The sequence below is a fragment of the Ostrea edulis genome, chromosome 6, assembly GCF_947568905.1.
Source record: "Ostrea edulis chromosome 6, xbOstEdul1.1, whole genome shotgun sequence".
Taxonomy (NCBI): Eukaryota; Metazoa; Mollusca; class Bivalvia; order Ostreida; family Ostreidae; genus Ostrea; species Ostrea edulis.
The window spans coordinates 70,659,210-70,687,025 of record NC_079169.1 but is presented as its reverse complement, the minus strand read 5'-3'; the positions used below and the strand labels follow the sequence as shown (position 1 = coordinate 70,687,025).

The 27,816-nt window shown below is 34.8% G+C and overlaps 2 protein-coding genes and 1 long non-coding RNA gene across 3 annotated transcripts in view; 1 reads left to right on the top strand and 2 right to left on the bottom strand.

Moving 5' to 3' along the window:
- LOC125648051 (Parkinson disease protein 7 homolog) overlaps window positions 1-27,816 on the bottom strand; it is a 112,306-nt gene that overhangs the window by 40,102 nt on the left and 44,388 nt on the right. The window lies entirely within an intron of this gene.
- On the bottom strand, window positions 1,857-27,745 carry LOC125648048 (mediator of RNA polymerase II transcription subunit 25-like). The gene is made up of 19 exons (XM_048874947.2): window positions 27,594-27,745; window positions 23,898-23,943; window positions 23,461-23,585; window positions 20,765-20,866; window positions 20,303-20,423; window positions 20,062-20,127; window positions 19,698-19,788; window positions 19,306-19,362; window positions 18,665-18,793; window positions 17,743-17,960; window positions 14,993-15,032; window positions 13,542-13,773; window positions 11,860-12,031; window positions 11,292-11,450; window positions 5,077-5,232; window positions 4,388-4,450; window positions 3,070-3,124; window positions 2,718-2,860; window positions 1,857-2,295 (listed from the first exon to the last, which is right to left on the bottom strand). The coding sequence occupies exons 1-19, from the start codon at window positions 27,710-27,712 to the stop codon at window positions 2,101-2,103; spliced, it is 2,289 nt and encodes a 762-aa protein (XP_048730904.1). The 5' UTR covers window positions 27,713-27,745; the 3' UTR covers window positions 1,857-2,100.
- LOC130046930 (uncharacterized) lies at window positions 5,239-8,998 on the top strand. The gene is made up of 2 exons (XR_008796001.1): window positions 5,239-5,892; window positions 7,502-8,998. It is a non-coding gene; the product is annotated as an uncharacterized LOC130046930 (long non-coding RNA).

Here is a 27,816-nt window from a genome sequence, read left to right as displayed (position 1 = left end):
CTGGGTTGTAAAATTCACCATTGTACATCCTTTTCTGCTTTTAAAATTCCTAAGTATGCATTTGTATTTCATACAGTATCAGCAAACTTACACATAAATACTATATATATACCAAGTTTGGCCCCACTCTGGGGTCAGAACCCCTACTCTGGGGAACATAAAATTTACAAGTTTGGTAAAAGACTACCTGTTCTATCCATTTAGTTTCAATTTAGTACCAATAGCACTAAAGAAGATGTACTTTTAAGTGTTTTACACATAAACACTATATACCAAGTTTGACTGTGTCCTGGAGTCAGAACTCCTACCCCGGGGATCATGAAATCTACAATTTTGGTAGAGGCCTTCCTGCTCTACATCACTATGCATTTAGTTTTTCTTACATGTGTGCAGTTCTTGAGAAGTAGATTTTTGAAAATTGGTCTATTTTGGGCAGTTTTTGCCTCGCCCCTTAGGCCTCAGGGGTGCTGGAGTCCTGAAATTTACAATTTATGTTCCCCTTGTTCCAAATATGTTTCATACCAAATTGAAAAGAATTGGAATAATAGTTATCAAGAAGAAGCTAAAAATGTCTATTGTTCACACATTTGATAACTGACCATTTTGGTCCCACCCTTATACCAAAACCCCTACCCCTGGGATCATCAAATTTATAATTTTGGTAAAGGATTACCTGTTCTTTCTAAACATTTATTTACTTTCAATTTAATATCAATAGCACTAAAGAAGATGTTATTTAAGTATTTTACACATAAACACTAAATACCAAGTTTGGCCCTGCCCTGGGGTCAGAACCCCTACCCTGGGGATCATGAAATTAACAATTTTGGTAGAGGCCTTCCTCCTATACATCACCATCAGTCTGTTATTTTTACACGTGTGTGGTTCTTGAGAAGATTTTTGAAAATTGGTCAATTTTGGCCCCGCCCCTAGGGCCCCAGAGTCCTGAAATTTACAATTTATGTCCCCCTTGTCCCAATGATGCTTCATACCAAATTTGAAAAGAATTGGACTGGTAGTTATTACGAAGTTAAAAATGTTCAATTGTTAATGCACGACAACTAATTGCAATAGCAGTAAACTCAGGTGACCTAAAAAGTAGGTCTACCTCTAATGTCAAAGTCAAACTTCACAAAATAATAGTCTTGCCATAAAGAACCTTAATAGTTCAAGGGATATTTTCAAAGATTTTTACTATATATTAGCATATAACTCTTTGATCTCCTATTATGGCCCTAACTTACCCCTGGGGACCATCTACTTTATGTCAAGAAGTTTCCAGTTTTCTAGCTCAGTGGTTTTTGAGAAGATTTTTCCTATATACTCTTACGTAAAACTTTGATCCCCTTTCGTGGCCCCATCCTATCCTTGGGGCCATGATTTGGACAAACTTGAATCTGTACTATGTCAGGGAGTTGGAACTTTTCTGGTCCAGTGGTTCTCGAGATTTTTAAAGAGTTAATTTCCATATATATACTCGCATGTAAAACTTTGATCCCATATTTCAGCCCCACCCTACCCTGGTGGGCCATGATTTGAACAAACTTGAATCTGCACCATGTCAGAAAGCTTTCATGTAAATTTCAACATTCCTTGCCAAATGGTTCTTCAGAAGATTTTTAAATGACTCAACCCTATTTTTGCATTTTCATGATTATCTCCCCTGGGACAAACTTGAATCCCCTTCACCCAAGGATGTTTTTTGCCAAGTTTGGTTGAAATATTGGCCCAGTGGTTCTGGAGAAGAAGATGAAAATGTGAAAAGTTTATGGATGGACAGTCAGACGACGGATGTGATCAGAAAGCTCACTTGATCTTTCAGCTCAAGTGAGATAAAAAAAAAAAGAAGACATTCAAACTTTACAAGTGTATTGCACTTTATTTACATCTTTGTTCAACAAATATTTAACAGATCATACAGAAATACCTCTCACCAGGGTAATTCATTAAACACATTTTGAAGCAATATCAAGGCATTTATAATGCACGAAAATTTACACAACCTCATCACTGATGGCAAGGGGAAGCAGTAAATTAAATCACAATGCTGGTATACAGGTAAGGCAGAGAATCCTCAAAGTCTGAAACGCCATGTGATCTTCACAAGAAGTCCATATTTAGTTCGTCAAACATATTGCCCCCTTGTGGAGCAGAGGAAGGGCCCTGCTGTGTCATCTGGGGCATGTTCCCCTGGAGCACCTGTCCGCCCCCCATCACCTGCTGCTGACCCTGGTGTAAGACTGGACCCCTCCCATGTGCGATGATCATCTGGGGCTGTCTCTGTCCTTGCTGTTGCTATAATTAAACAGATATCTTGTTCTTAAATATTTCTTATTGATGTAAAAAGAAGTATATAAAAACATTTTTCATCTATTCATCTTGAACTTTAAAAATAAAATTGACTGTCAGTATTTTTATGACTGCAAACTATTTTTGAAGAAAACATTTTTTGCAGTGTAAATATACTGTGTCATTCAACACAAAGCCAGACTGCTTCAGTGAAACTTCCTATATGTACTGTTAAGCTACTATGACTACTTGTATTGAAAAATGTTTGCAACTAGTACATATGTAATATTCATGAACCTACATAAACACATGTTACTTCAACAAAATGACTGGTTCACCTCAACAAACTTTTGTTCGAATGAGGTGTTTGTGAAGATATTCAATGCACACAAATAGAACTCTGCGTGCAGTTCATGTAGCTCTCATACCTGCTGCATCAGGAGTTGTGTCAGCTGTTGTTGCTGTTGATTATTGAGACCAGGTTGCTGTTGCTGTTGTTGCTGCATTTGCTGCATCTGAAGTTGTCTCTGTTGTTGCTGTTGTAGTTGAAGCCGTTGTTGTTGTTGTTGTGCTGTAGTAATCAAGGTTTCAGTCACATAATGCATGCAAATGTATACAAAGAATCACACATCTGCACTCAGGTAACAACAACAAAAAGAAGAAAACTTACTCTGTACATTTCCTTGAAGTAAAACCATAGACACAGATTTACATTTAATCACATTATTGTTTTATCAGTATGAATGTTTCCCAAGCCTGTGTCATTACTTAATTACTTACCCAGTAGCTTTTGTTCTTGTTGCTTTGCTAACTGTGTTGCTTGCAGTTGTTTATGCTGGAAAAAAAAATACAAATACTTATGTACATTGAAGTGCAGAGCATACCTTGTAGAAACACAGCCAACTCTGAAAAACTCAAAGTTCATGGAACCACAATGAAACTTTTGTAAGTTCCAAGTTTTAGGAAGTCCAGAAATAAGCTCCAATCGACCCGTTTTAACTTTTACATGTGTGAGGGTGGTAAAATTGATTAGGAAGTCTGGAAATAAGCTCCGATTGACCCGTTTTAACTTTTACAGGTGTGAGGGTGGTAGAATAGATAGGAAGTCCAGAAATAAGCTCCGATCGACCCGTTTTAACTTTTACACGTGTGAGGGTGGTAAAATTGATAGAAAGTCCAGAAATAAGCTCCGATCAACCCGTTTTAACTTTTACACGTGTGAGGGTGGTAAAATTGATAGGAAGTCCAGAAATAAGCTCCAATTGACCCGTTTTAACTTTTACACGTGTGAGGGTGGTAAAATTGATAACAAAATTGTTTCCCCGGGTTCCCTGTAATACAGTGTATGTCTAATTTAGAAACTTGATTTCGTCTGATTATGATATTCTTAATTGTGTTTATGCATTCATTTAATGCAGCTAAAAAATTAATAACTCATCTCATAATTGACATTAACCTTTCAAAATTTACTAAATTTAATCAATAATTGCAGTCGATCGTTGATCAAACCATTTCATCCCCAGGTTGGGATATCTGGTGATTTGTAAATGTCATTTACCACCTAGTTTTCTTGACTGTTAATAATGACCTTAAAGGTAAGGTCCACATGGTGCTAATTAGGTCATGAGTGACTGACAGCTTGTACAATTAGTACTTTGAAGTATGTGTCGAGAGTACACTTTAAAGGATTATATACTGTACATGTACAACACGCCAACATCTTCCTTTAAGAGAATGAGAAGATCGAAAGTTTGGGAGTGAATTTACTTAGTTACAGGGGAAAAAATCTGTATAGGTGGAATTCTTCGAGAAATCACAAACTTAAAAAGAGTGATCAAGAAGAGTCTCCTGTACTCCAAACAAAAATACGATATAAGTAGAATTTTTAGCGAGGATTTAATTTTGGCATTATTAGCCAGGGTGTTGAGATTGCTAAAATTAAATATCACTAAAAATTTATTCCGTATCATAGGTAATAGTTATCTTTCTTGGAATTCTAAAGTCGCTAAAATTAGCTCTCACTAAAAATTCCACTTATACGGTGTTATGGAGGAAGGGTGTGGGTCAGTGTTTGCGTGTGTGATCTTACTACATGTACCATATTGGCCTGCTGTTGGGTCATCATGGGATTCTGCATACTGACTTGTGGTATCTGTTGTACCTGTAAGACAAGCATATCAAACTATATGTAAATTAGCCATTTAGAAAAAAATCTCTTAATTGCTACAATCTTTATCCAAATAAATGTCAGTAGTTCACTCAATGATCAATGCCATTTCATCATTTGTTTCTCTGATCATTAGCATACATCGGTTACAATTTAGACAGAGCATGTAGAGGGCAAATATTGTTGGATACTGGGTACACAAAATGTATAGCTCTTATATAGCTGCAGCTCTCTGAGAAAATATTGGGACAGATCAGAGAGCTACAGATCCACCCCTTATAAAAACCTTCGATTTATTGTACACAAAAAAATGTGCACAGTTGAGACTTTATATCGCTATATTCTTGCATTGCCATCTCATAAATTTAACATAAAAAAATACTTTCCTACTACACTTGTGTCCAAATATACATGTACCTTCAAATATTCATTAAAGTCCCATATGACCCTAAAACTCACAGCTTTTAATGATTTCGTTTGTTGACGTAACTATGTTAGGTATTTTCTCTGAGAGCTAAAGTTCTGCGGCTACTCTTTACATAGATAAATGCTAAATTTACCCTGTATTGTGCCCCTTGAGTTCTGCGGCTACTCTATACATTGATAAATGCTAAATTTACCCCGTATTGTGCCCCTTGAGGATTCTGCAACTGTGGGTTTTGCATTTGTGCATTTTGCATCTGTGGGTTCTGCATTTGTGGGTTTGGCATGACCTGTGGTTGCCCTGGAAATTGTTGCTGCTGTGGCATCTGTTGTGGCTGATCTTGCCTTTGTTGCTGTAACAATAGAAATAGACAATGAGCCCTACCACTCACCTGAGAAGTTGAACATTACCATTCCAAAAAAAACCCCACCCCATTAAATTCCTATTATAGCCCTATTTTTGCCACACAGAGCATGGTATAATCAAACTTGAATCTACACTACCTAAGAACTCTTGCATATAAATTTAACATATAGTTTCCTTCCTATAAATTCCTATGTAAAAGGACTAAGACCATGTTTATCAAAATTCGGCCTAACGTCCAAAGTGAATAATTTTTTGTTAGAAATATTCTATAACATGTTCTTTTCCTATAATGTACTGGTTTTTATATGTAGAGTTCGTGAAAGAACACTATTTTTAGGTTTACATTACTAGTATAAATCCTATAATTTGCTCTACTTTTTAAGATTGCGTCATACAACGTCGCTATATATTATTAGAAGTGGTAACGTATTGTAAAACATAATTATGCAATGAGCGGTTTAATATATAATAAGATCTTGAAAAAGAAATTTTCTTTCAAAATACGCAATAAGGTTATTTTACTTATAGCCCGAATGGCACACCATATTTTTCAATCTCCTTCATTCGGCCATTTTCACACGCCGCGCCGTTAGCCTGTTTGCGCTGTTCGTGGAAGTTGAAGAGGATGTACTCATCGCATTTCAACGTAAGTTTTAGAAATATGAATATACTTCACCTCTACTCGTTAAACTGTATAACCAAATAGGTGTACCAATTGCTCTTAAAAATAATAAACAAGTCGCATGGAACGAATAGTATGGTGCGCCTGTGGTGTGTTGACAAACACGTAATATTCACGCATTGGGCTGTTGGAAATCCCACAACAAATCTGTTAACTGTTGTCAACATATATTTATTGTTTATCTATTATAATTATATATTGTTAAGATTTAAAATTGTATGTATATCAGCTGATCAGAAAAATCAGCTGTTTTACGATCATGCCATTTTCAATTCCAAGTGCATGACCTTCTCGGGTCTATTTGAATTTTCTTACATGATATTTGACTCACTTCACACTTTGAACTTTCCATGTATCATTGTATGGTCTAAAAAGTATTTGTATAGGTTAAAGAGACATATAATTGTATATAGATGTATATTTCCATAATGGTATATGTCTCTGGGGTAACATGTAGGCCTGTGGGGGGTTATAGGTTGAATAATTTTCGAATGATTTGGTATTCTAGTATTCTACTATGTTTAAACTTAACTTAGTGATTATTTAGTAATCAAATAAAAGTTATATGATGAATCGATACATTTCTTCAATTTACTGTAAACAAAAACTGTTTCTGTGGTTTGGAATCTGTCTGGTATTAGTGCATAATAAATAACTTCATAAGTCAATAAATATATTCTTGTTGTAGTGATGACATTTGCAAAATCTGTGAGAATAGAAAAAAATGTGTTGGGGTCAACAGAAATTTTTAATTAGGGTAGGTCGGGAAAGTGGAAACCAATTAACATATATATATATTTTTTGGCCTTATGCGGAAACATGGATTAGAAAAGTCGGAATGATTTTTACATTCAATAATTTTTAAATACTTAAAAGCACCATTAAGCCAGGAAAATCATAAGAACAGTTTGGTTTTATAATTTAAATATGCCTTATTTCAAGATAAATTGTAAACATGTCAAACTTAATTTCAACAATTACACTTACAACTTACATGCCTGCATTGGGATTAGATATAGAATCACTCAGAGAATGTTGAATTTCATGGGTACTACCATGATTTAAGCATATATTTTTTTGTTAGCTTATCTCCTTTATATTATTGAATATTAAATTTTTCCATACATCTACCACAAGAAAGAGCATGAAAGATAAAAATATTTTGTGAATTTGCTGATAATTGTGAAGTAAGATACATGTAATATATCAACATTAGCTACAACAAAAATTATTAGATGGGGAATCAAATTCAAATGAAATGTTTGTGTATATAATTATTTATGCAGAAATGTACATGTAGCTAAACTGTCCTCTATTGTTTAGTTGGAGACATGTTAATCTCCCACCGAATACATAAATGTAATTTTTCTGAATTCTGTATCAATGAAAATACATGAGGGCATGAAAATACAACTTTTATATGAATATTATAATACAGGGGTTCGTGTTTGCCCAACTATCTATTTTGTATTGCTTGTAGGAGTTATGAGATTGATCACTGTTTGTTATCTTCACCTTTCATTTATGATATAGTTTTGATAATGATATAATACTGGAGTAATTTGAATTTCAGGATGATATAATATGTACAGCAAAAATTAATGGCAAGGGTGACATGAATCAGATTGACAAGAATCCATATTCCTACTCCTCAATAATGCTATCATCACTGCCATCAGATTCATCAATGATAGTGGCATCAGTGACACATGCGGATAAGTGTTGGACATCACTGAAGGAATAGCTTCCTTGTTGTGCCTGCCAATAGCAAGGTACCAGATTATACAGCAGTTATGTGGAAACAGATTCCCACAATAGGGGGACCAGATTGACACCTACATTGTACAGTATCAGGCAGTTATATCAGAACTGGAAAAACTGGATCCAAACAAGACTATATTGCTTGGAAGAAACATGTCGACTCTGAAGTTTAACCCTTATTAACCCATGGCACTTCTATGTCATTTGAAATATACCTGTGGAGGTTTTTAAAGTGTTTTTTTTTTGGGGGGGGGGGGTATTATTTGGAAGAATTCATATTTGATGATTCAAATGAAAATCTGCATGTTGAATTATGAATGTCATAATGTACTTTTTGAATGATGAAAAGTGTAGAGTCAAAAGTTATCAAATTGTCAAAAACACTGGTCAGGTCTGAATTCATCATCTTGGACACCTTGCATTTGGAATTATGATCTCTATGAAGAAATGCTGAAAATCTTGCAAAAGAGGAAATGACAAGTTGGGGTCCAAGGCACTTGCATATATGCATGAGAAGGTGTTCTATCCAGGCTTGAGGTCAATTACATAGCAATGTAACGCCTTACATTACCTAGAAAATTTCACATTACCATTACTCCTATTTTGAAATATAATGTATTACATTACTTGAGAGTGAATTTACATTACACATTTACATAACATACTGTCAGATATTAAAGAAATGGCATAAAAATTATTTCTGTATTATGATTTTTAATTATACATTAACATAAGTACACAAAATATTCAGCAATGTTAGGAAACATATCTATTAAGTTATTCATTGCATTTGATTGTCATCAATGTTTCAAATGCTTCAGTCAATCACTAATAAAATGAATTATTCTAAATCTTCGAAATATCATCAAATATTTGAAGTAGTGTAAATGTAATGAAAAATGTGCAGTACAGTATGCATTACATTACCATTACTTGTAATGCAAAAATGGTCCATTACACCCCCATTACATTGAAACTGGTTGTCATTTAATTACCATTACCCCAGGCTTGGTTCTGTTGAGAGGTATTGAAATTCTCTGTAGAGACTTTGTCTCAGGAAGTGGCCGAGACTGGTGGTGACAATTTTGTTGGATGTGAATTTACTGACACACATGTCTACACTTGCTACACAATATAGCATGTGGTGGTTTCAACAAGAAAGTTCTTACTCTGCAGGAAATGACGAATAGCTAATGGATTCACATTTTTTCTGACTTTTCTTCTGTACATTAGATGCATTGGAAAAACTTTCCTTTCCATTATCTTTTGCTGGTTCATTCTTTGAAATAAAATCAAGTCCGAAAATAAAGTATTTTGGTTTGGGTTTTTTCAATGAATTTTAAAAAATGTAATCTGTAATCCTTGCACATTTTGTTGGTGTTCTGTGATTGCTATTTTTATTTGTATTCAGGTATAATTTCATCTTCAGTGTCTTGAAAGAAATTAATTTTTCAATAACGCCAAGAAAAATGAAGTTAACAGTATGATTTAAAAAAAAAAATATTGACACGGGTAGGAATTGAACCCGGATCTCCCGATCGAAGGACGGGCTCTCTACCACTAAGCCAGGACATCTATGACGTCACACGCTTAAAAATCCTTCATACGTTTACTTGCCCTAGTTAACGTTATACTTTCGATATATCGGCAATAGTTTTAGTTATATCAATGCATGTTCTATAAATTCTTTTCATTTTGATCTTAGTAATTCTGTTGGTGTCGTCTAAATAAAAACTTTCTATAGCATTGAAGGTCCGATTTGTCGGACAGCAGATTCGTTTGTTTACGCATCAAAATTCTATAGCTTTTAGAATTCCTGCACAAACTTATGATAAAAACACCACATAGGGGTGTATTCTGCATGGAAATGATGTAGACTCCACATAAGTATGTTGTTTTAATTTTTCAAAGCAACATAATTAATAAAATACCCACAACTCTCACAAAAATAAATAATTCCGGATTGCTCTCGATTTAATTCAAAGTTGATATTCATCAACAGCACACCTTTCGATCCAAAAAATCGTTCGTGCAAAATTTATTTGTATTGATAGATTTTGATAGACTACAGTCAGTTTCTGGATCGAAGGTCGTGTTTTATATGAATTATATGACTAAATTTGAAAAAAGTGGAGATTTCTGCAGAAAACCAGACCGATACCGGTTTTGTCTTGTATAGAATTCCACAAGCTGACGTTTTGGCGGGGAAATCTTGGCACGTCGCGATGGTATAAAGATTATATTATCAAATGATAACAATTTTATTTCAATTCATTCTGCTTTATTTTTTAACACACCACAGGGCCGATATAGCTAAACATGGTCTTAGTCCTTTGAAATTCCCCTTGAACAGACAAATAGCACTGCCCGACGCCAGGACAACCATATTTTAGAGTCGGGAAGGTGAAATTCAAAAAAGAACTTGCAGGTGGGCAAGTGAATTTTTAAAGTAAAATGGATATATAAGATAATAATATTAAATGTAAATGTGTTGACAGTGTCAATCGTGGATAAATCAAAATAATTATTAAACTCTCGTCAGGTACGTGTATACACGTATATATTAGAGAAACAATTTTTCAAACATTCAATTTGTTTATACTTGACAATCACGTGTGTATGTTTGCAACATTCCTTTCATTTAAGGTAAAAAAGTTCATGGGAGTACCTTTGAATAAACCAATAGATTTGTCTGAATGAGTTACGTAAGAATATCAACTTTTTGATGGGGGTCCATTTATAAATCAAAATGGTCCTTCCATTCGATTATCATAAAATGTGTCTGATCCTCTAACACTATCATGTAAATGTGATACTTTTGCTTAAGGTGGCTCACTACACCCTGAAATAGTTTCTCAAATCAGTACAAATTGGTTTAATCATAAAAGATTTGATGATATGTAATAAGTATATATGCCAAAAAGGCAGAAAATATGCAAATTTGGATAAAAACATGATTTTCCAAAAAATTATTTCAACACATATGAACAAAAGATTTTGGTGGATTTGAAGTTGATATCTGCGGTTCACCAGCCCAATGCTTTAACCACTGAGATACGATGATAGACAAACAAATCGATTGATACAAGTAATTTCACAAAACAATTAAATCGCCATCTTGTGACGAAGTGTCATAACGAGTATAAGCTTTAGTGTAGTGAGCTACCTTAACATGTGTAATATTGCTTTGTGGGAGGTTATAAACATCCTTGTTTTCATTTAGAATGTTCACATTTTATTTTGTTACACTGAATGAATTACTGGCACATTCAAATGTTTTCTCTCATTCAAGACGGGCAAATACTTCACTTCTTCCAAATACATGTATCTTTGGTTTAGTGCTAGACTAACTTTTAGAATTGTGTCAATTGTCTTTGTTAATGATAATTTTCTCTTTTTCAAAGACCATCAAACTTTTGATTGTCATTTATTTCAATATCTGGCACGACATTACAGATACACTGCTTATGCTATTATGATGTCATGGGGAGATAACTCTGACTAATCTTAACTTGTGCTCTTAAAAAATTATGGACATGCGCTCAAGCAATATATTTTCAAAAGACACGCTCCATCTATTACTGTAGTGTACTGGTACTAACCCTCATTTTGTGTGTGAAGATGACATTCCTTATGCCGTTGACAAAGGCTGTTTGGTCATTGGGAATGAGTCCAATGAAGGCCTTCCTCTTGTTGCTAAATAGCAGCAGCAACACTCGAACTTCGCACTGACTCCCTGCCGGGAAATGTACACATCCAGCCTGTAACAAATTCAAGTTATTCTGTCACAAGGAATTTCAATGAATGATCAGAGTGCAATGACATAGAATTTGAACTTGGTTAAAAATATCTGACAGGTCACTAAAAATACACTTTGTAGCTATTTAAATCATAACCAAGATAACTAGCAAGCAGCTATTTTTAGTGACCTGTCATATGGTCATGCATATAAAACACCATGTTGGCCTGTAACAACCTATCCCGAGAATTGAAACAATGACCATCGTCTGTAATGCCAATCCCTTCCTGTACCATATACATGTAAAAACAAAATTCTTAAACAATAGCTAGTCACTTCTAAATATTAGCAGGGTGCATACAATTGAATAGATATTACTAAGGATATCTACATGTACCATACCAACAGCTGTAAAATGTACATGTACTCACAAAACCGGTCCCCATCACTTTGTAAAGATTCCTAAGATCATCCAGATTCTGATTACCAAAGTGGAACGCCACCTGGCGAGAGTTTTTAAAGAGAGGCTGGAGCTGGGTGGAGTTCAATAATGACTGTGGAATCAACTGCATGATCAGAACTTTTGGCCAGTTCATCGCATTACTGAAAACAAAGTGACATATGCAAATAAATAGATTCATTACATTATAAAACTATATGTATCAAGAAAGATTGATAGCTATTCAACAAGTACAGTGTATGTTCAATATAAAATGAAAATATAGAGAGTAATGCGAATATGATTTGGATCTAATTTGGTCCAAGAAATGCAAAAATTGAAGCGAAATATTTTTTTCAAACTTCAATTATTACGTGACAAAACCATCAATATATTAACCACCAATTTTGTGTCAATTTTAGAAAGATTATGACTTCCAACTCAGTTGTTCCTTAGAGATCATGGTCTCAACATACTCAAATCTTCAGTTATAGAAAGAAGCTTTCATACCGGTTTTGGATTTTCTACTTTTAAACACCGCCCTAGATTTCTTTTTTTTTTTATCTTCCCTTGGAATGGGACTTGACCTTTCATTTAAATAAATTTGATTTCCCTTTTTTCCCTTTACAAAGGGATTCTAAGTGACAAGTTTATTTGAAATTCACCCAGCAGTTTTTGAGAGGTCGAAAATGTTGACTGTCAACCTTAGATCAGAAATGTTCACTTCAGGGGAGGTAAAAACATTAGCTGATAAATGTTCACTTCAGGGGAGGTAAAAACATTAGCTGATATCACACCTTTTCGTAGATTTCAATACTGCCCATCACTGAATAACAGCCAAGACAAAGCACCTAATACAGATCTACTGAATTTACAGCCAGCACTATCCAAAATTATTTCTCCTATATATTACAATGTAAAAACTTTGGGCCCTATCATGGTCCAAACCTACTCCCAGGAACCATAATTTGAACAAACTTGCATCCTCTTTACCCAAGCATGCTTTGTGGCAAGTTTGGCTGAAATTAGTCCTGTTGTTTTAGAGAAGAAGTCGAGAATGTTAAGATTTTACGAAAGGATGCCCTATACCCATCAATAATCCGTGTTTTGATACTGTTATATTAAAATTAAAAGAAAGTGATCTGACTTTCTGGATCACCACATTTTGGTGATTTGAATCCATATCATGACTTTTTAAATCTGGTGACTTCACAAGCATGAATGCACGCTTCTGTGGAACGTGATCACAAACAAAAACTGCGTACAAACAAATAATTTCCCTGTAATACAGTAGCTATGTTAGTGTTTTTTTAAAATAAGGAATACATTGTCATTTTCTTATAAATGTGTATTTTAAATATATAAGATGTGATATAATACACTTTTCATTGCCACAGTAACTTGATTAGAAGAGTTGGATCAGGTCTTTTTGACAGGTGTGGATCATCACATCCAACTCCACACTTCACGTCTCGTGTGATCTGATGATCCGCACCTGTCAACTCGACGTGATCCGACTCTTCAGATGAAGTTACTGTAGTGCTGGTAATAATATGTATATAGCCATATACCAATAGGGTTACTTACCTAAGTTTATAGTGTCATACAAATTTTTTTTAGCAACATGATTTGTGACACTGTATTTACGAGAAGGTAACGAGAATACACACTCACATGTCAGGGTCAGCCTGCCCTATGGACAGATGACATTGAAGCTGTCTATTGACTTTGGGTGTCTGAGGGCCACCAGCCTTCATCTTCTCCTGCCATTCCAACATCCCCTGCCATATTATCTTCCTGTCCTTCATGGGATTAGGTTGTCCTTGTTGGACTGGCATACTAACTGGCTGTTGTTCCAGTGGTGGTTGTGTGAGCATTGGTTGACTGGTCATATTGGTCACCATGGCTAAAATTACGCTTAAGAATTAGCACATAATGTCCATATTAACCTCACATTTCTGATAATAGAACAACACAAAAGAATGCATAAATACATTGTTCAATGCATAAAAGACAAGATGCGTTTGTGAAACACCAATGACCCTATATGGCTGTCAAGTAATTCTAGTACCTAGAGAAAGGTCTTGTCACAAGGAATATACAGGTAAAACATGAAAGCCCTATCACTAACCATTCAAATGTTATGGCCAAGGTTAAACTTTTTCAAAAGTAAGTTGAGGTAATGAGGTAAAAACTTTTGTTACCAAATGAAAAGTATTGTCACAAGAAATGCACATACGAAATATAAAGTTTGCTGACAGACAGAGACAAACAAACCAAAAACTATATGTCCCCAAATATCTGATATCAGGAGCATGAAAACCAAAAGGTCACCAAAATGAAATAATTATTTTCTCTCTGTAAAATGCAACTAAAATGGAGATCATCCCCTTCCCCCAACAAGCCAAGCCATTAAAATGGAGATCATCCCCTTCCACTAACAGGCCACCAAAATGAAGATTATCCCCTTCTCCCTAAAAGGTCATCAAATTGAAGAGTATTCCCCTCTCCCTAAAAGGTCATCAAATTGAAGATTATTCCCCTCTCCCTAAAAGGTCATCAAAATGAAGATTATTCCCCTCTCCCTAAAAGGTCATCAAATTGAAGATTATCCCCTCTCCCTAAAAGGTCATCATATTGAAGATTATTCCCCTCTCCCTAAAAGGTCATCAAATTGAAGAGTATTCCCCTCTCCCTAAAAGGTCATCAAATTGAAGAGTATTCCCCTCTCCCTAAAAGGTCATCAAATTGAAGATTATACCCTTCTCCATAAAAGATCATCAAATTGAAGATTATTCCCCTCTCCCTAAAAGGTCATCAAATTGAAGAGTATTCCCCTCTCCCTAAAAGGTCATCAAATTGAAGATTATACCCTTCTCCATAAAAGATCATCAAATTGAAGATTATTCCCCTCTCCCTAAAAGGTCATCAAATTGAAGAGTATTCCCCTCTCCCTAAAAGGTCATCAAATTGAAGATTATACCCTTCTCCATAAAAGATCATCAAATTGAAGATTATTCCGTACACATGTAAACAAATCCAGACCCCATCACATTGTTACAACTTCTCATACTTCATGTATTAGAAAGAAGTGAATAGATACACATACTCAAAAGACAACTAACCTGTGGTTCTGTTGGGCATGTCGACTTGTGGCATGGGATTCTGAAGGATCAACAAACGCACAATTAATTTGCATCACAATAAAGTAATATTCAACTTAAAATGAGGCCCTTCTGCAATCCAAAATCCTGCACAATTTATCAATATTCATTTCAGCAACCCACTGAGTGCTGTAATACTATGAAACATTATGTACAGTAAACATGGAAATTCTTAAGTGGGAAGTTTCAGAGTAAATTTCTCCTCTATTTCCCCCTCCCCCTTTCAGTTACTTTGTTTTGTATTAATTTATATGTACAAAAGTCATCATATTAATTTGCAAGGTTTAAAAACAGGTGCATGTTTTCCAAATTCATAAAATTGCCTAAAAATATTACATACAAAAATATTTTTTTAATAAAGTAAAAGGTTCTCAAGATATTGACCCTTCACCTTTGGCCATGTGACCCTAAAATGAATACGCAACTTCCGAGATATCAGCTCTTCTGTGATGGAGGTACGTTCAGTGTTCTGTTGAACACTTAGGTGGGTACAAGATGTATACATATACTATAGACTAGCTATGTCAATACGGATAAAAGTAATGAAAGTGTAAATTTTGTTTATATCAGCCGTTGGTATACATTAAACTGACCATATCAAGAATGATATTTGTTTGAATTAGGCCATTAAATTAAATATGAACTTATTTTTTATTTCCTCCTCTGCACGAGTGATATTTTAATCAAAGAAAAATGGTGATTATCGATTTTTGTTTGAGCTAATAAATTTAATAATATTGTGTTTCCCTGCAGATTAGGTGGTTGCATGATGTCTAATAATCGGTCTTAAGGCAATATATGAAGGCAGCGATAAGCATTTGTACCCACCGCGTGTGGACGATAGTATGTTTTGCGTCTCACTGCGCGTGAGAGTTCCACAAAGGGAAAGAACTATTGGGCAACTCGGAAATTGCGTATTGGGGTCATCTACTCTTGAAGATGTACCAGCGTACTAACTTTTGAGATCTGTGAAGCAAAAGGGTCCTGATTCTAAAAATATAGAGTGGACAATATATCACTATGTCCAGTTTGACCCTTGACTTATGACCATGTGAACTAAAAATCAATAGGGGTTCATCTACTCCTTATGATGTAGCAGTGCAGCGATCTTTTTCCTTATATGACTGGTACCGATACCATTCCCAATGCCAAAAAACGTTGATTTTTCCCAATTTTGAGACAAAAAATTCCCAACTTACTTGCCGAAAAATAGACCGCTGACATCGTTATTTACTTAGTCTGAAACATTGTACAAGTTAACTAAAATGTTCACTTCCGGTATTAAATCGAAAGTACAGATCATGGCAGTGCGCGTGTTCATTCTCTCACCAGAGGGCGCGCTACGCAAGCTTCACTTTCACCTCTGTTATCGTCTGATAAATAGTTCGGCTAACCACATGATCTCGCACGGACAAAATGACGTCTTTGACTCCAACAGAAAGGCACGTTTCTGTTCTTTGTGCAATGTCAGATTTTCATCATTATAATCTCGCAAGTTTTTTTAATGTAGAGTCCATATTTACGAAGTGAAAGTGAAATAATACATTTGACAAGACAAAATAGTTCCATAAATATGGAGGTTGCACTAACGTAATACAGCGATTCGATACCTACCAATGTGTTTTTAACTCATAAATGTATGTTTTATTTATGAAAATGATGCAGATTTATTTTACATGTATTTTCAAAGACGCTCTGTTTTACAAAATTCTTGTAAATTAGACGATAACAGAGGTGTTGTGGAGCGTAGCGTAACGCCCTCTGGTGAGAGATTGTGCACGTGTTTTGTAGAGCTACAGCGATTCTAAAACAAACCTACAGCGATTCCTTATGTCTCACAACAGCAAATATTACCGTGAAAAGTTTGTAAAGAGATGAACAGTTCTTGTTTTTGTTCTCTTTTTTTTCTTTTCATTTAGTTAAAATCATTTGCTGAAACATTTGTAGAAAATTCCCAATTTGTTCGATTTTGACGCTAATTTTCCCAATCGAATAGGTACCGGTACCAGTACCAGTACCAGTACCAGTGGGTAGAAAAAAATCGCTGCAGTGTACTAATTTTGACATCTGTCAAGGAAAGATCTGTCAAGGAAAGGGTTCTCAAGATAGTGAGTAGACAATATCTTCCTGTGTCCAGAGTGGATTGACCCTAGGCCTTTGACATGTGACCTCAAAATTGATAGGGGGTCATCTACTCCTTAAGATGTAACAGTGTACCAAGTTTGATGTCTGTCAAGGAAAGGGTTCTCAAGATATTGAGCAGACAAGACGCAGTCTACAGACCATACGAGCGAGCGACAGGTGCAGAAAAAAAAACCAAACCTTTACTCAAAGAGGGAACAAAAAAACTGGCACTATTGATCCTTATAAACATTAACCATGACATGAGTAGAAGTACGAATCCTCATAAACCCACCACATAACTGGCAATACAAATCCTGCACCATCCATGCGTTTTTGACAAATGTAGTTCACATACAGTATCCAAAGAACAAATAACATGCAATCCTAAATGTTTCAGGATTGAAATTTTGGACCAGGTAGGGCTCATACATGTGTACAACTAGAGACTGAAATAGAACTCCCACAAAATATACTGATGCTGAGGGGGAAAATACAGCTTAATCTTATTTTATTGTTGTAATCAGTATTTCCCATTGAAGCTCATACTATACCAGTTTCACAGTACCATTAAATTGTACAGTACCTACCATATTCATCAATGGATCATACTGCGACTGTTGTGGCATTGGATTGGGCATTGTCTGTGACACGATTGGTTGTGGCTGTAGTTGCTGAGGCTGAGTCTGGGGCATTGCTGGACTATGCTGAAAGGACATTTGTGGGGAGGGTGAAGAGTTGCTGAACTGAGGCTGCTGGGGGGATGGCATGGACTGTGTAGAGGTGCCCAGGTCCTGGGTAGTAAGTTCTATAAATATATGTCAATATTCATACCTCTACAGTCTTTATTTGTATATATATCAGAGAATCAAGTTGTGGCAATAATCATTATCTCATTGATCATACTGTAGATAGAAATTTAATGACTGATATACCTATTAGCCAAGGTTATTAACTCATATATGAAATGTGATATTCAAACAGGTTTTCAAGATCCTGTTACTGTCATATTCATTAGTAATAAACTGAAATTGAGATCATCATTATTGAATTTAAATTTTCCACCCCATCTAAATAAAATGAAACACAATTGCCCCCCATCATGACTGCAAAATTTCTCGCATGCGAATAAAATTTGGTTTACAGCATGTATCACAGAAAAATGAAGGCGTGAAACATCTCACTCTAAACAAGTGCAAGATATCCATGGGTGCTGGGCCCACAGACTTTGGAAGTTGAACTCCCAAAAACTGCTATGTAAAGTCAGAGTCTGAGTTTAGAGTTCAGGGATTTTCTTTTTTTTTTTTTTTACAAGTTTGCCCTTTGATTTTTCTATTATGTCTATACATGAAGTGAGACTGACAAATGGGCAGATAGACAGACAGACAAATGGATAGATAGACAGATGGACAGATAGACAGATGGATAGATAGAAAAATGGGTAGATAGACAGATAACTTCTATAGACATCAACTGAAACCTTTGTTTATCTATAGGAATAATAAAACATACGAGTTCCAGATAATGTTGTGTTTGGTCTCTTGAATTCTGGTGGATCTGTAGTTATGGTATCACTAAGGGGTGCTGGTGAAAATCCCGTGTTGGCAGGAAAACTTGGTGGGGCGGGGCTGGTGGGATTTCCTATAACACAAGAAGAAATACATGTAGTTGAAACAGCAGTTCTTGTGGTCCAGTATTCAAATGTTCAACCAAGTACATTTCATCTAATGGAAAGCATTAGGTCTTGAGCATTACAAAGTTTCACATTCTTTGTCAAGTACATGTATCCTGCTACCCATGAGCACCTTCATAATGTCTAATCTACATGTATTAGTGTATACTATTCCTAACAGATTTAACAAATGAACATTTTAATTTTGTTAACAACAGATTAAAGAAAAGATAAAATGCAAAACGTCAACAATTCTTTTATTAATGACTTTACAATTGTACTGGGAGGAGTGTGAATACTGAATCGTATTCCTGAGACACGTCATGATGGCAGACGGTTTGAAAGATGTTGCAATGGCAAATGATGTCATAATGGTAACTGATTGCTATGTTCACCTCTTGCACAGATTTGTTTGGTGAACACTTTATTTTTATAAGGAATATTGTGTTCTTTTAGTTATTCAGGAGAGGACGATACTCACTGCTTTCTGCTGTCCTGTCTGTGTTTGAGTGGTCTCCTGCTGGGCTGTGTGACCGTTCTGTAATGACATGGTAAAACCAAATTCAGTATCTATCCAATAATGTAATGAAAACGTAAAATTACATTAACCCCCACTCTGTAATGACATAAAATTACTTTTACCACCTACACAGTAAAATAAGTACCAAGGTATGTAGTTTTATGTTTTCAAAGGACTTTGAAAAACGTATACTGGAGACAAGTTACTCTGAATACTCTTACATTTTTCTCTGATTCCAGAATTCAGATGACCTCAGAATTTATTTTTTTACCAACATCAACTTTAAGACCCGAGGAGCTAAGCAGAAAAAGTATATCAATGTTTTTCATTAATTCAGCAGACTATAAACTTACCCTCCAATTGAAATCCATGTAACAATACATGATGCCTTGGGTCTGTAGTGAAGTCTTTCATTGGAGTAGACATATCTGCAGGGGAACTTGACTGTAAACAGTAAAAAAAAAAAAATATATATATAGTACATGAGTAAAACTGAAGAGAAAATGACATACAGTGTACATGTAAAACTGTTATACACCTTCATTTTTTTCATGTATAAAACTAGTACCATTTCATGCTGTCTTGTTAAAAGTTCAAAGTCAACAAATGATGTGCATCTAGTAAAAAAAACCCTTAAAAAATGAAAAGTGTACAACAAAACAGTTGTATGCTTTTAAAGCATAGAGTGTATTAAAGCATAGAGTGTATCTAAATTACCTCTTCATACAGTTTCTGAAGTGCAGGGATTTTTCTTGGAGAAATAATGGACAGGTGGACCCCTCTCTGTTGATAACAACCAATACATGTTTATGAGCACTGTGGCAAATACATGTAGTTATCACAAATACAGTTGTCTTAATCAGAAATGGCATCTAAATACATTTTATGAACCAAATCACACAGTCTTTTAACCTCTATATTCTTACACTTTCTTTCTTTCTAAATGACAAAAACAAACCTTTGCCATCATGCTGGCTAACTGGTCTGCCATGTATCCGACATAACGAACTCCTTCCTGGCTGGGTAGATTATAGGGTGGGGAATTACATACCAAGATACAGTGTCGCTGTACAGGTAACCTGAAAAAATCAAAAACAAATATTGAAATACAGAAAACTGTTGCAAGACATTCATACATAACAAAACACTACAAAGTTCTATTATACTACAGGATGAATGTCATTAGAGAGTGATACTAAATGGTCATAAATGCACAAAAATCTATGTAGATTTTGTTTAAGTTCACACTACTATTTCTTTATTTGAAAATAAGTATTGGTAGACATAAATTTACTGCATTTAACTACCAACAGTGTGATAAATAAATAATGGTACATTGCTTTCTATATGTAGATCATAATAATAAACTAAAATGGTTTAAGCTGGGCTAAGAAGTGTTTATTCTGGAACCCAGACATACCCGATGTCTATTCGCACTTTCTGCAGATCATCAAAGACATGGAGGGCTGTGCTCAAACCTTCAGCGACGTAACTGCATGACTCCCCTCCTCCACCAATGAAACTGTAATTACAGAGGTTAAAGGTTACTCGAACTGTAATACACTTAAAGGCTATAACTTTGAATGATGATGATGAGACCATTTTATAAATATTGGTTGTTTTATGGATCAGCTGACTGCATTTTTTGCAGTTTTGGAAAAAATTCCATTTACCCCTTCTTTTAAAAACAATTTTACCATTGATCGAATGATACATGTAGATAACATCCTATTTCAAAAAACCCTAGAAATGCTTGTTTATGGTTTGAATGTTCTACATTTATAATCGTAATCATTTAAAACCTTTATGTGATCCATTAATATCCGCCTAAAAGGCACAGTGATGGCAAATTACTGTAAGATAAGTTTTAATATTATACAGTTATTGACTGTGTCCTCGGACAACAGCTGTTTTGTTTGACCCGAGGATGGATCTGTTGTCCGAAACCGTAGGCTGAGAGCAACAGATCAGTTCGAGGATCAAACAAAACAGCTGTTGTCCGACAACACAGTCTATAACTGTTTTGTTATACACTTTCTTTTTTTATGTTTTTTTCTCAATGCACATGTTTTGTTGACTTTGAACTTGGAACTTATGGACTTTGAACGGGAAAGTGTGATTGCGTATATTTGTCACCGTATCATTTAGTTTAAAAGAAAACATTACCCAATATCCTAATTAATAATTATATTTTTCATGTTTTTCAATTTTTGCTCTGCTTTTCATCTAATAAATTCTGTATTTCATTATCAGTTAAATCAGTGAACTTCGCCATTACATAAAGTACGTAAAGAAAGCAACAGACTAAGAATCACATGACTTGCGTAGCAAATAGAAATTGGGCAGTCTATTGCCCAGTCAACACTTCGTAAACCGTTGACTGGTCAATAGTCCACGAGTGTGAGAGTTGGTTTAACAGTTAAAATATTTGTTCTAAATGCTATTAGTTTTATACAGGAAAATAATAAAGGTGTATAACAATGCCCGATATATTTTTACTGCAGACTTCTCCACATCATTCAATTTGTTGTGATGATCATGGTCTGTTCGTGTGTCTCAAATTATAAGTAGTACTACATTTCCCCATTTGTAAGTAATCGTCATAATATTTAAATAATCCTATATCAAAATCATACATGTGCTTTTTCAGAATTAATTCATGTTATCTGTAAGTTGAGATATGGACCATCAACATGATCAAAGTCAAAGTAGACTCATGGTCTGCCATAGTTTTCTTCAATTCAATATTGGGGTGCTATCCCACAACCTCATTGCACAAGCAATAGTATCGCTTGGCTTAGAATTTACCATTAAAGAGTAAAGGTGTAGAACTCTGAATATAGGGTACCCAAGTAAGTCGATGAGTAAGTCGATGTAAAAAAAACAATATCACCATATCCACTAGTTTAAAAGAAAATATACCCAATATCCTTATTGATATTAACAGTTACCAAAGTTACAGCACAATGATATGAAAGACATGAATAAATTGATTTATATCTATTCATGAACAATAACTTTCTTCAGAATGTGGACCAATTCTTCAGCAGATTCAGAAATATATCTTGTATATCATCGCTATTCCTTTGAATCTTTTCTTTGATAAATTGTTCAAAAATATTTTTTGCAACATTGATTACATTTTCATGTTTTTACTCTCTCATTTCATCTAATAAATTCTGCATTTCATCATCTATCCAATCAGTGAAACTCGCCATTATGTAAACAAAGCAGCAGCTCGAGAATCACATGACTTGCATAGCCAATAGAAATAGGGCAGACTACTGACTGGTCAGCAATTCATAAACTGTTGACCATTCAATAAACCATGAATGTGAGACTTGGTTTAAAAGTTATAAGCTTATAATGATGGTTCTAAAACATTTTAGTTTTATGTCTTTGAGTCAGAAAATAATTCAATATTCTAAACAGCGTACTTAAAACAACACAATGCACCAACATTGATAGAGACAATACACTTAGTTATATTCTTTCTAAAATGACTTTCCTTTTTTGCAACAACAATAAATAATTTAACTGGCAATAAATTAACAAGAATTGTAATTATAATTGTTATAATTCATATTCCCCCATTATTAAAGACACAGACAATAAAGTCACAGCCAGCTAATTGTTCGATTGCATACACGAGCTATTTATCAGGAATCTGTTTAATCTTAGATAAGTAAAGGTCTATTTTCACACTTTTAACACCAATGCCCTTTTCTAATGGTGATTTAACTTCAGGTGAATTCCAAATGATCCTCACCAAATCCTGCCTTCACATAGATTCATCAACAAGTAACTCTCATAATAAAATATATAGAGATGTTAGTACTCCATCTTGAGTAGGTTTTTTTCTTTTACAGTTATGGTCACAATCAAGAAATCATTAAGAAATGGGAGGTTTATCACAAGGTAGTCTCCTATCATTTTCTTTGTTTCTAAAGAAAATTCTTTAAATTGCAAATATTTAATGATGAGAAATTCAATGTCTGCTGAAATTAAAACTACCTTGAATTGTACCAACAACGAAAATGGTGAACATGTGGAATTAAAGGTGTTTGCAGTCTGAATGTCAGAGAATTATCATTTTAACAGTTTTAATTCTCTTACGGTAAATCATCCAACCATGTGATGAATTCATGAATATTTGTCGTTACACCGGAACATCTCGACGTTGTGTCTGGAACGACATCAGCTGAGTAGAATGTCACTAGATTGTACAACGAACAGCTATACTGCAAAACAAAGAGGAGGTAATTTAGAATGTCACGAGATTGCACAATGAACAGCTATACTGCAAAACAAAGAGGAGGTAATTCATTTATATCAAACAGATCAAAATCTTCTGAAATTGAGACAGTAGCTTATCAATATGGATTGCAAGGGACATTTCAGCACATAGAATGCTCCTTTATAAAAAAAAAAAAAATAGCATCCTTGTTACAAAGGGACTAGCTAACTGTCAAAACCAAACTAACAAAATATGGGGGTTTTCCTCAAAAACTGTTTTTATTACAAACAAAGTGCTTATCTTAAAATTTCCTTACATCGTGACCAATATCTGTAGGATCAGGAGGGCCTCCATTGAAAACCCTGAAAGAGAAAGGCAACATCTAAAGTGAACTAGAAACCCAAGATCACACTCAAGGATTTGTTTACAAAAAATTCAGAAAATGATATACAATTTGAATGGCCTTTCGAACTATCCCCAGAACACAGGACAAAGCAGCTATGTTACAGTGAAACAAAAGTCAGTCTGCAATCTAGCTGCAATAATGTAGCCCTCTCTCTGATCTTTTTTATTTTTGGGAGAGGGCTAACAACTCCTTAGGATCTCCGTAATGGTGCAAATGCGGGAGTGATTCACTCCCGCAACATTTTGGATAATTCTAAACATTTGCTGACTTTCTTTACGTAAAAAAATGATATTCTATGTTTCTTAGTCAATATATAAATTTACAACCTGCAACTTACAATTTGTGAGACTCTATTCTACCATTTTCAACAATTTTGATATATTTCAATTTCTCAATTCATATTTGTGCGCCATGTTTGTTGTACTGAAGTTTCAACTTCCGATTGTCAAGTTATTTGCATATGCTATATAAGGTAGTATTTACATCAATGGACAAGTACGGAGGAGAAAGCTATTTCGTCGGTATTAAAAAAGTTTAGATTTAATATCAAGTTAAAAAACGAACAACAGAGTGTAAATTCTCTCTGCAACCATATGATTTTCCTTTCTTTGTTGGAGTGGCTTAAGTAACTACATTTTCGCGCAGATTTTCAATGTTTAGGTGTTTCCGTAGATCCACCTACGAGATCTCGCAATAACAAGCATGGTGGAGCAGATGAAGAATTTTGCATGCTGTACATGATGTTTAATGAAAAACACCTTTATTAGACAAAACCAAGCACAAAGTTTGTACTCCTTTTGGTGTGAACAACATTTGGGACTAATACACGGAGCTTATTATCGGTTATTCATAAAATTATTTTGCACCATTACGGAGATCCTATGGAATTGTAGCCCTATCCAGAAAATGTCAGAATAAAAAAATCAGATAGGGCTACATTTACTGCAGCTATCTGCAATCCAAAATTTCCATTTCACATAAATTAAAAATTATATTCTTTTTTTTCATGACATTTCATCTGTCATTCAGAATGAAAAATACAATACAACTAAATTCAAATAGTGAGAGGAGGAGGAGGAGTAAAAATTCCCGTACATTTCTGTCATTGAACATAAATTACACTTTAGTGGAAAAAGAAAAAAGACAAGCGATTGTTAAAAACCACATAATATTACATTTTAATGCAGTGTTCGAAATTGGTTTAAAACTTGGTATATTTAAAACCACAGGGCATAGACCACAACATTGAAAAAAAAAACACCCACAAATTTAAAACATTGTTATTTACTTCTAATGTACTTAGAAAGCATAATTTCTTTCCATTTCCATAACAATATCCTTCTTTCCTCATAACGTTTAGCAAACATTGACTTTTGGGATAACTCTTGCTTTAAACCTAGAAAATCGGCATAGACAATTTGGTCTATCCCAATTACAATCGGATTAGACCGGTGTCATATGACATAGACTCGGTCTATGGTTAATTTCGAACACTGTTAATGAACATTTAATATTTTATGTACACATTCATTTGTGATTAAACAGTAGAAAAGGTACACAGAGTGTTATTTACACTCGTATGTTTTTACTTGTTGATCGATTAGTTTCAACATTCATTATAATATTTAAAATTAGTTTTAAGGGGGGTGGGATGGTCTTGGTGAGAACTGTGAATCTAGTTTTTCATCAGACATTGGACTTTTGATCTTATCCCTATGCAACAGTTTTCCAATCTTCAGATTAGAATAAAAGTCAATGAAGATCAATGGAATAATGGATTGGCAATCGGTTACACACAGTAAAGTCATCATACTTTTCTATGCTTCAATGCACACAGGGTAGTGGACAGTTAACAACACAAAAGAAATTCTCTTTTCATGAAAAGTTATGAAGTTCAACTCTAATTAGAATAGTTGTGGTTAGTTTAAAGTACAAAGACATAAAAAAATTATTATGCAACTTTTGGCTATACCACTTACGAAATTCAATCTACACTTGCTTAATAAATCTATTTCAAATAGCTTTGTAGCAGTAAGGACTATACAGAGAGTGGATATTGGTTTGGATAGCGCAGTGGTTATACACCTGACTAGTAATGCAGAGATCCTGGGTTCAATTCCCGGTCCAGCCAAAGATGTTCTCCTTTCTTGTTACATTTGGTGCTGTTGGCCACGGGTACTGGAGAAGTCGGACTATAACAAAGTCGGACTGTAACAAAGTCGGCCCATCGCGGACTCGGCCTATTACGGACTCGGCCTATTCATTTATTTACAGGTTACAAATATATATATATATATATATATTAAAAAAATATGAAAAGAAAACACAGAAATCCTCCGTATTAGCTTTACGGAGGATTTCTGTGTTTTCTTTTCATATTTTTTTAATATTAGTATCCGATTACTGAGACTCTATTTCAATTTTGGATATATATATATGTGTGTGTTTGTATGTATTTGTAACAAATAATTTCTTTCAATTATTTATGTACATAATCTATTCAGTGGTAATTTCTGTGGAAACTCGGGGGGGGTTTAGAGAAATACCGAATGTAAAAAGTTTCTAGTGACAGATCACTGATTAATTAAAAAGGAAGGGGGTTTACAATCTAGGCTCAAGACCACAAAATGAGTCTGAAGTTTAAATTCAGCGAACTTTTGAAATAATTTTCCTAAACAAATGAAATTTTCAGTACACGTTTGCATATTTTTTATATTTGAAATATATGTGCTTGATAAATCATACATGTACTATTCTCAGCCTGGTCCCATGGCCTAGTTAACCAAAATTAAAAAAAAGAGATGCTCATCATACCCTTTTACTTTAGTATTGCCTTATTTTTCACGGTAGGCCGACTTCGTAATAGGCCGAGTTTGTGTAGGCCGAGTTCGTAATAGTCCGACTAGGTCATGGGCCGAGTTTGTTATGGGACGACTTCTCCCGTAATCGTTGGCCACCCCTGGATTTGCAGGTGAAACTCCTGCCGGGGCTAAAGGAATCTAGGTAGTGTGCATCTTCGAGGCCGAAGACAAATTAAAGAGGGGGGAATGTAGTAGTTACTAGTTAGGGCTGTACAAACTGTGGATATCGGCCTGGATTGCTCAATGGTTAGAGCACCTGATTAGTAATGCATGGGCCCTTGATTCTATTCCCAGTCCAGCCACAGATTTTCTCCCTTCCTGTTACAGCATATAAAGCTACACAGCTAAATTATAAAGAGACTGTGCTGGACCTGGTAATTACATTTAAGGAACTTCAATCCAATATAACTAGATAAAACTATATAGCTTAATAAAGCTTTATGGCTAATTATAGATATTGCACTGGACCTGGCGAATCAACATATGAAGAAAAGCTCGAAAGGAAATTGCTTACAAATTCATTAAATTATAAATCATTTAATATTTTCGAGCAAATCTAATCCACTGTGCATTCTTATCTTATGTACAATTCAGAATTTTAAATAAATAATTCATGAGATTCCTTACAAAAAGCAGTTTTTTGACTTAAGCCAAGGCTAAGCCCACGCGTCGCGTCCCCAGCTTGACCAGAATGCCAAGAAAAAAATCACAATTCTTGACAAGACAAAGTAAATAAAAATCTTACTCTAGAGCAGGGATGACATATTGTTTCTTTAGCACTTCAATATATGCACTAAGATTTGCCGTCGCCTCTACGACTAGAACAACATCAGCTGGACTTGTTTTCTGATCTGTAACAACCATACTTATTCCGGAAATTACGACAGTGTTATTTCCCTTCTCCGAGGTATGTCTAATCAACGACAGAAACCGGAAAAAGAAGGAAATAAAGGGGTTTTGAAAATTTA

Excerpts from the sequence above, each read along its gene's own strand:
- LOC125648048 (XM_048874947.2), bottom strand. The coding sequence starts at position 27,712 with ATGGTTGTTACAGATCAGAAAACAAGTCCAGCTGATGTTGTTCTAGTC. Across the intron at positions 23,586-23,897 it reads CTACAGATATTGGTCACGAT|TATAGCTGTTCGTTGTACAA; the intron begins GTAAGGAAATTT and ends TTTGTTTTGCAG. Across the intron at positions 2,861-3,069 it reads ACAAGAACAAAAGCTACTGG|CACAACAACAACAACAACGG; the intron begins GTAAGTAATTAA and ends TGATTACTACAG.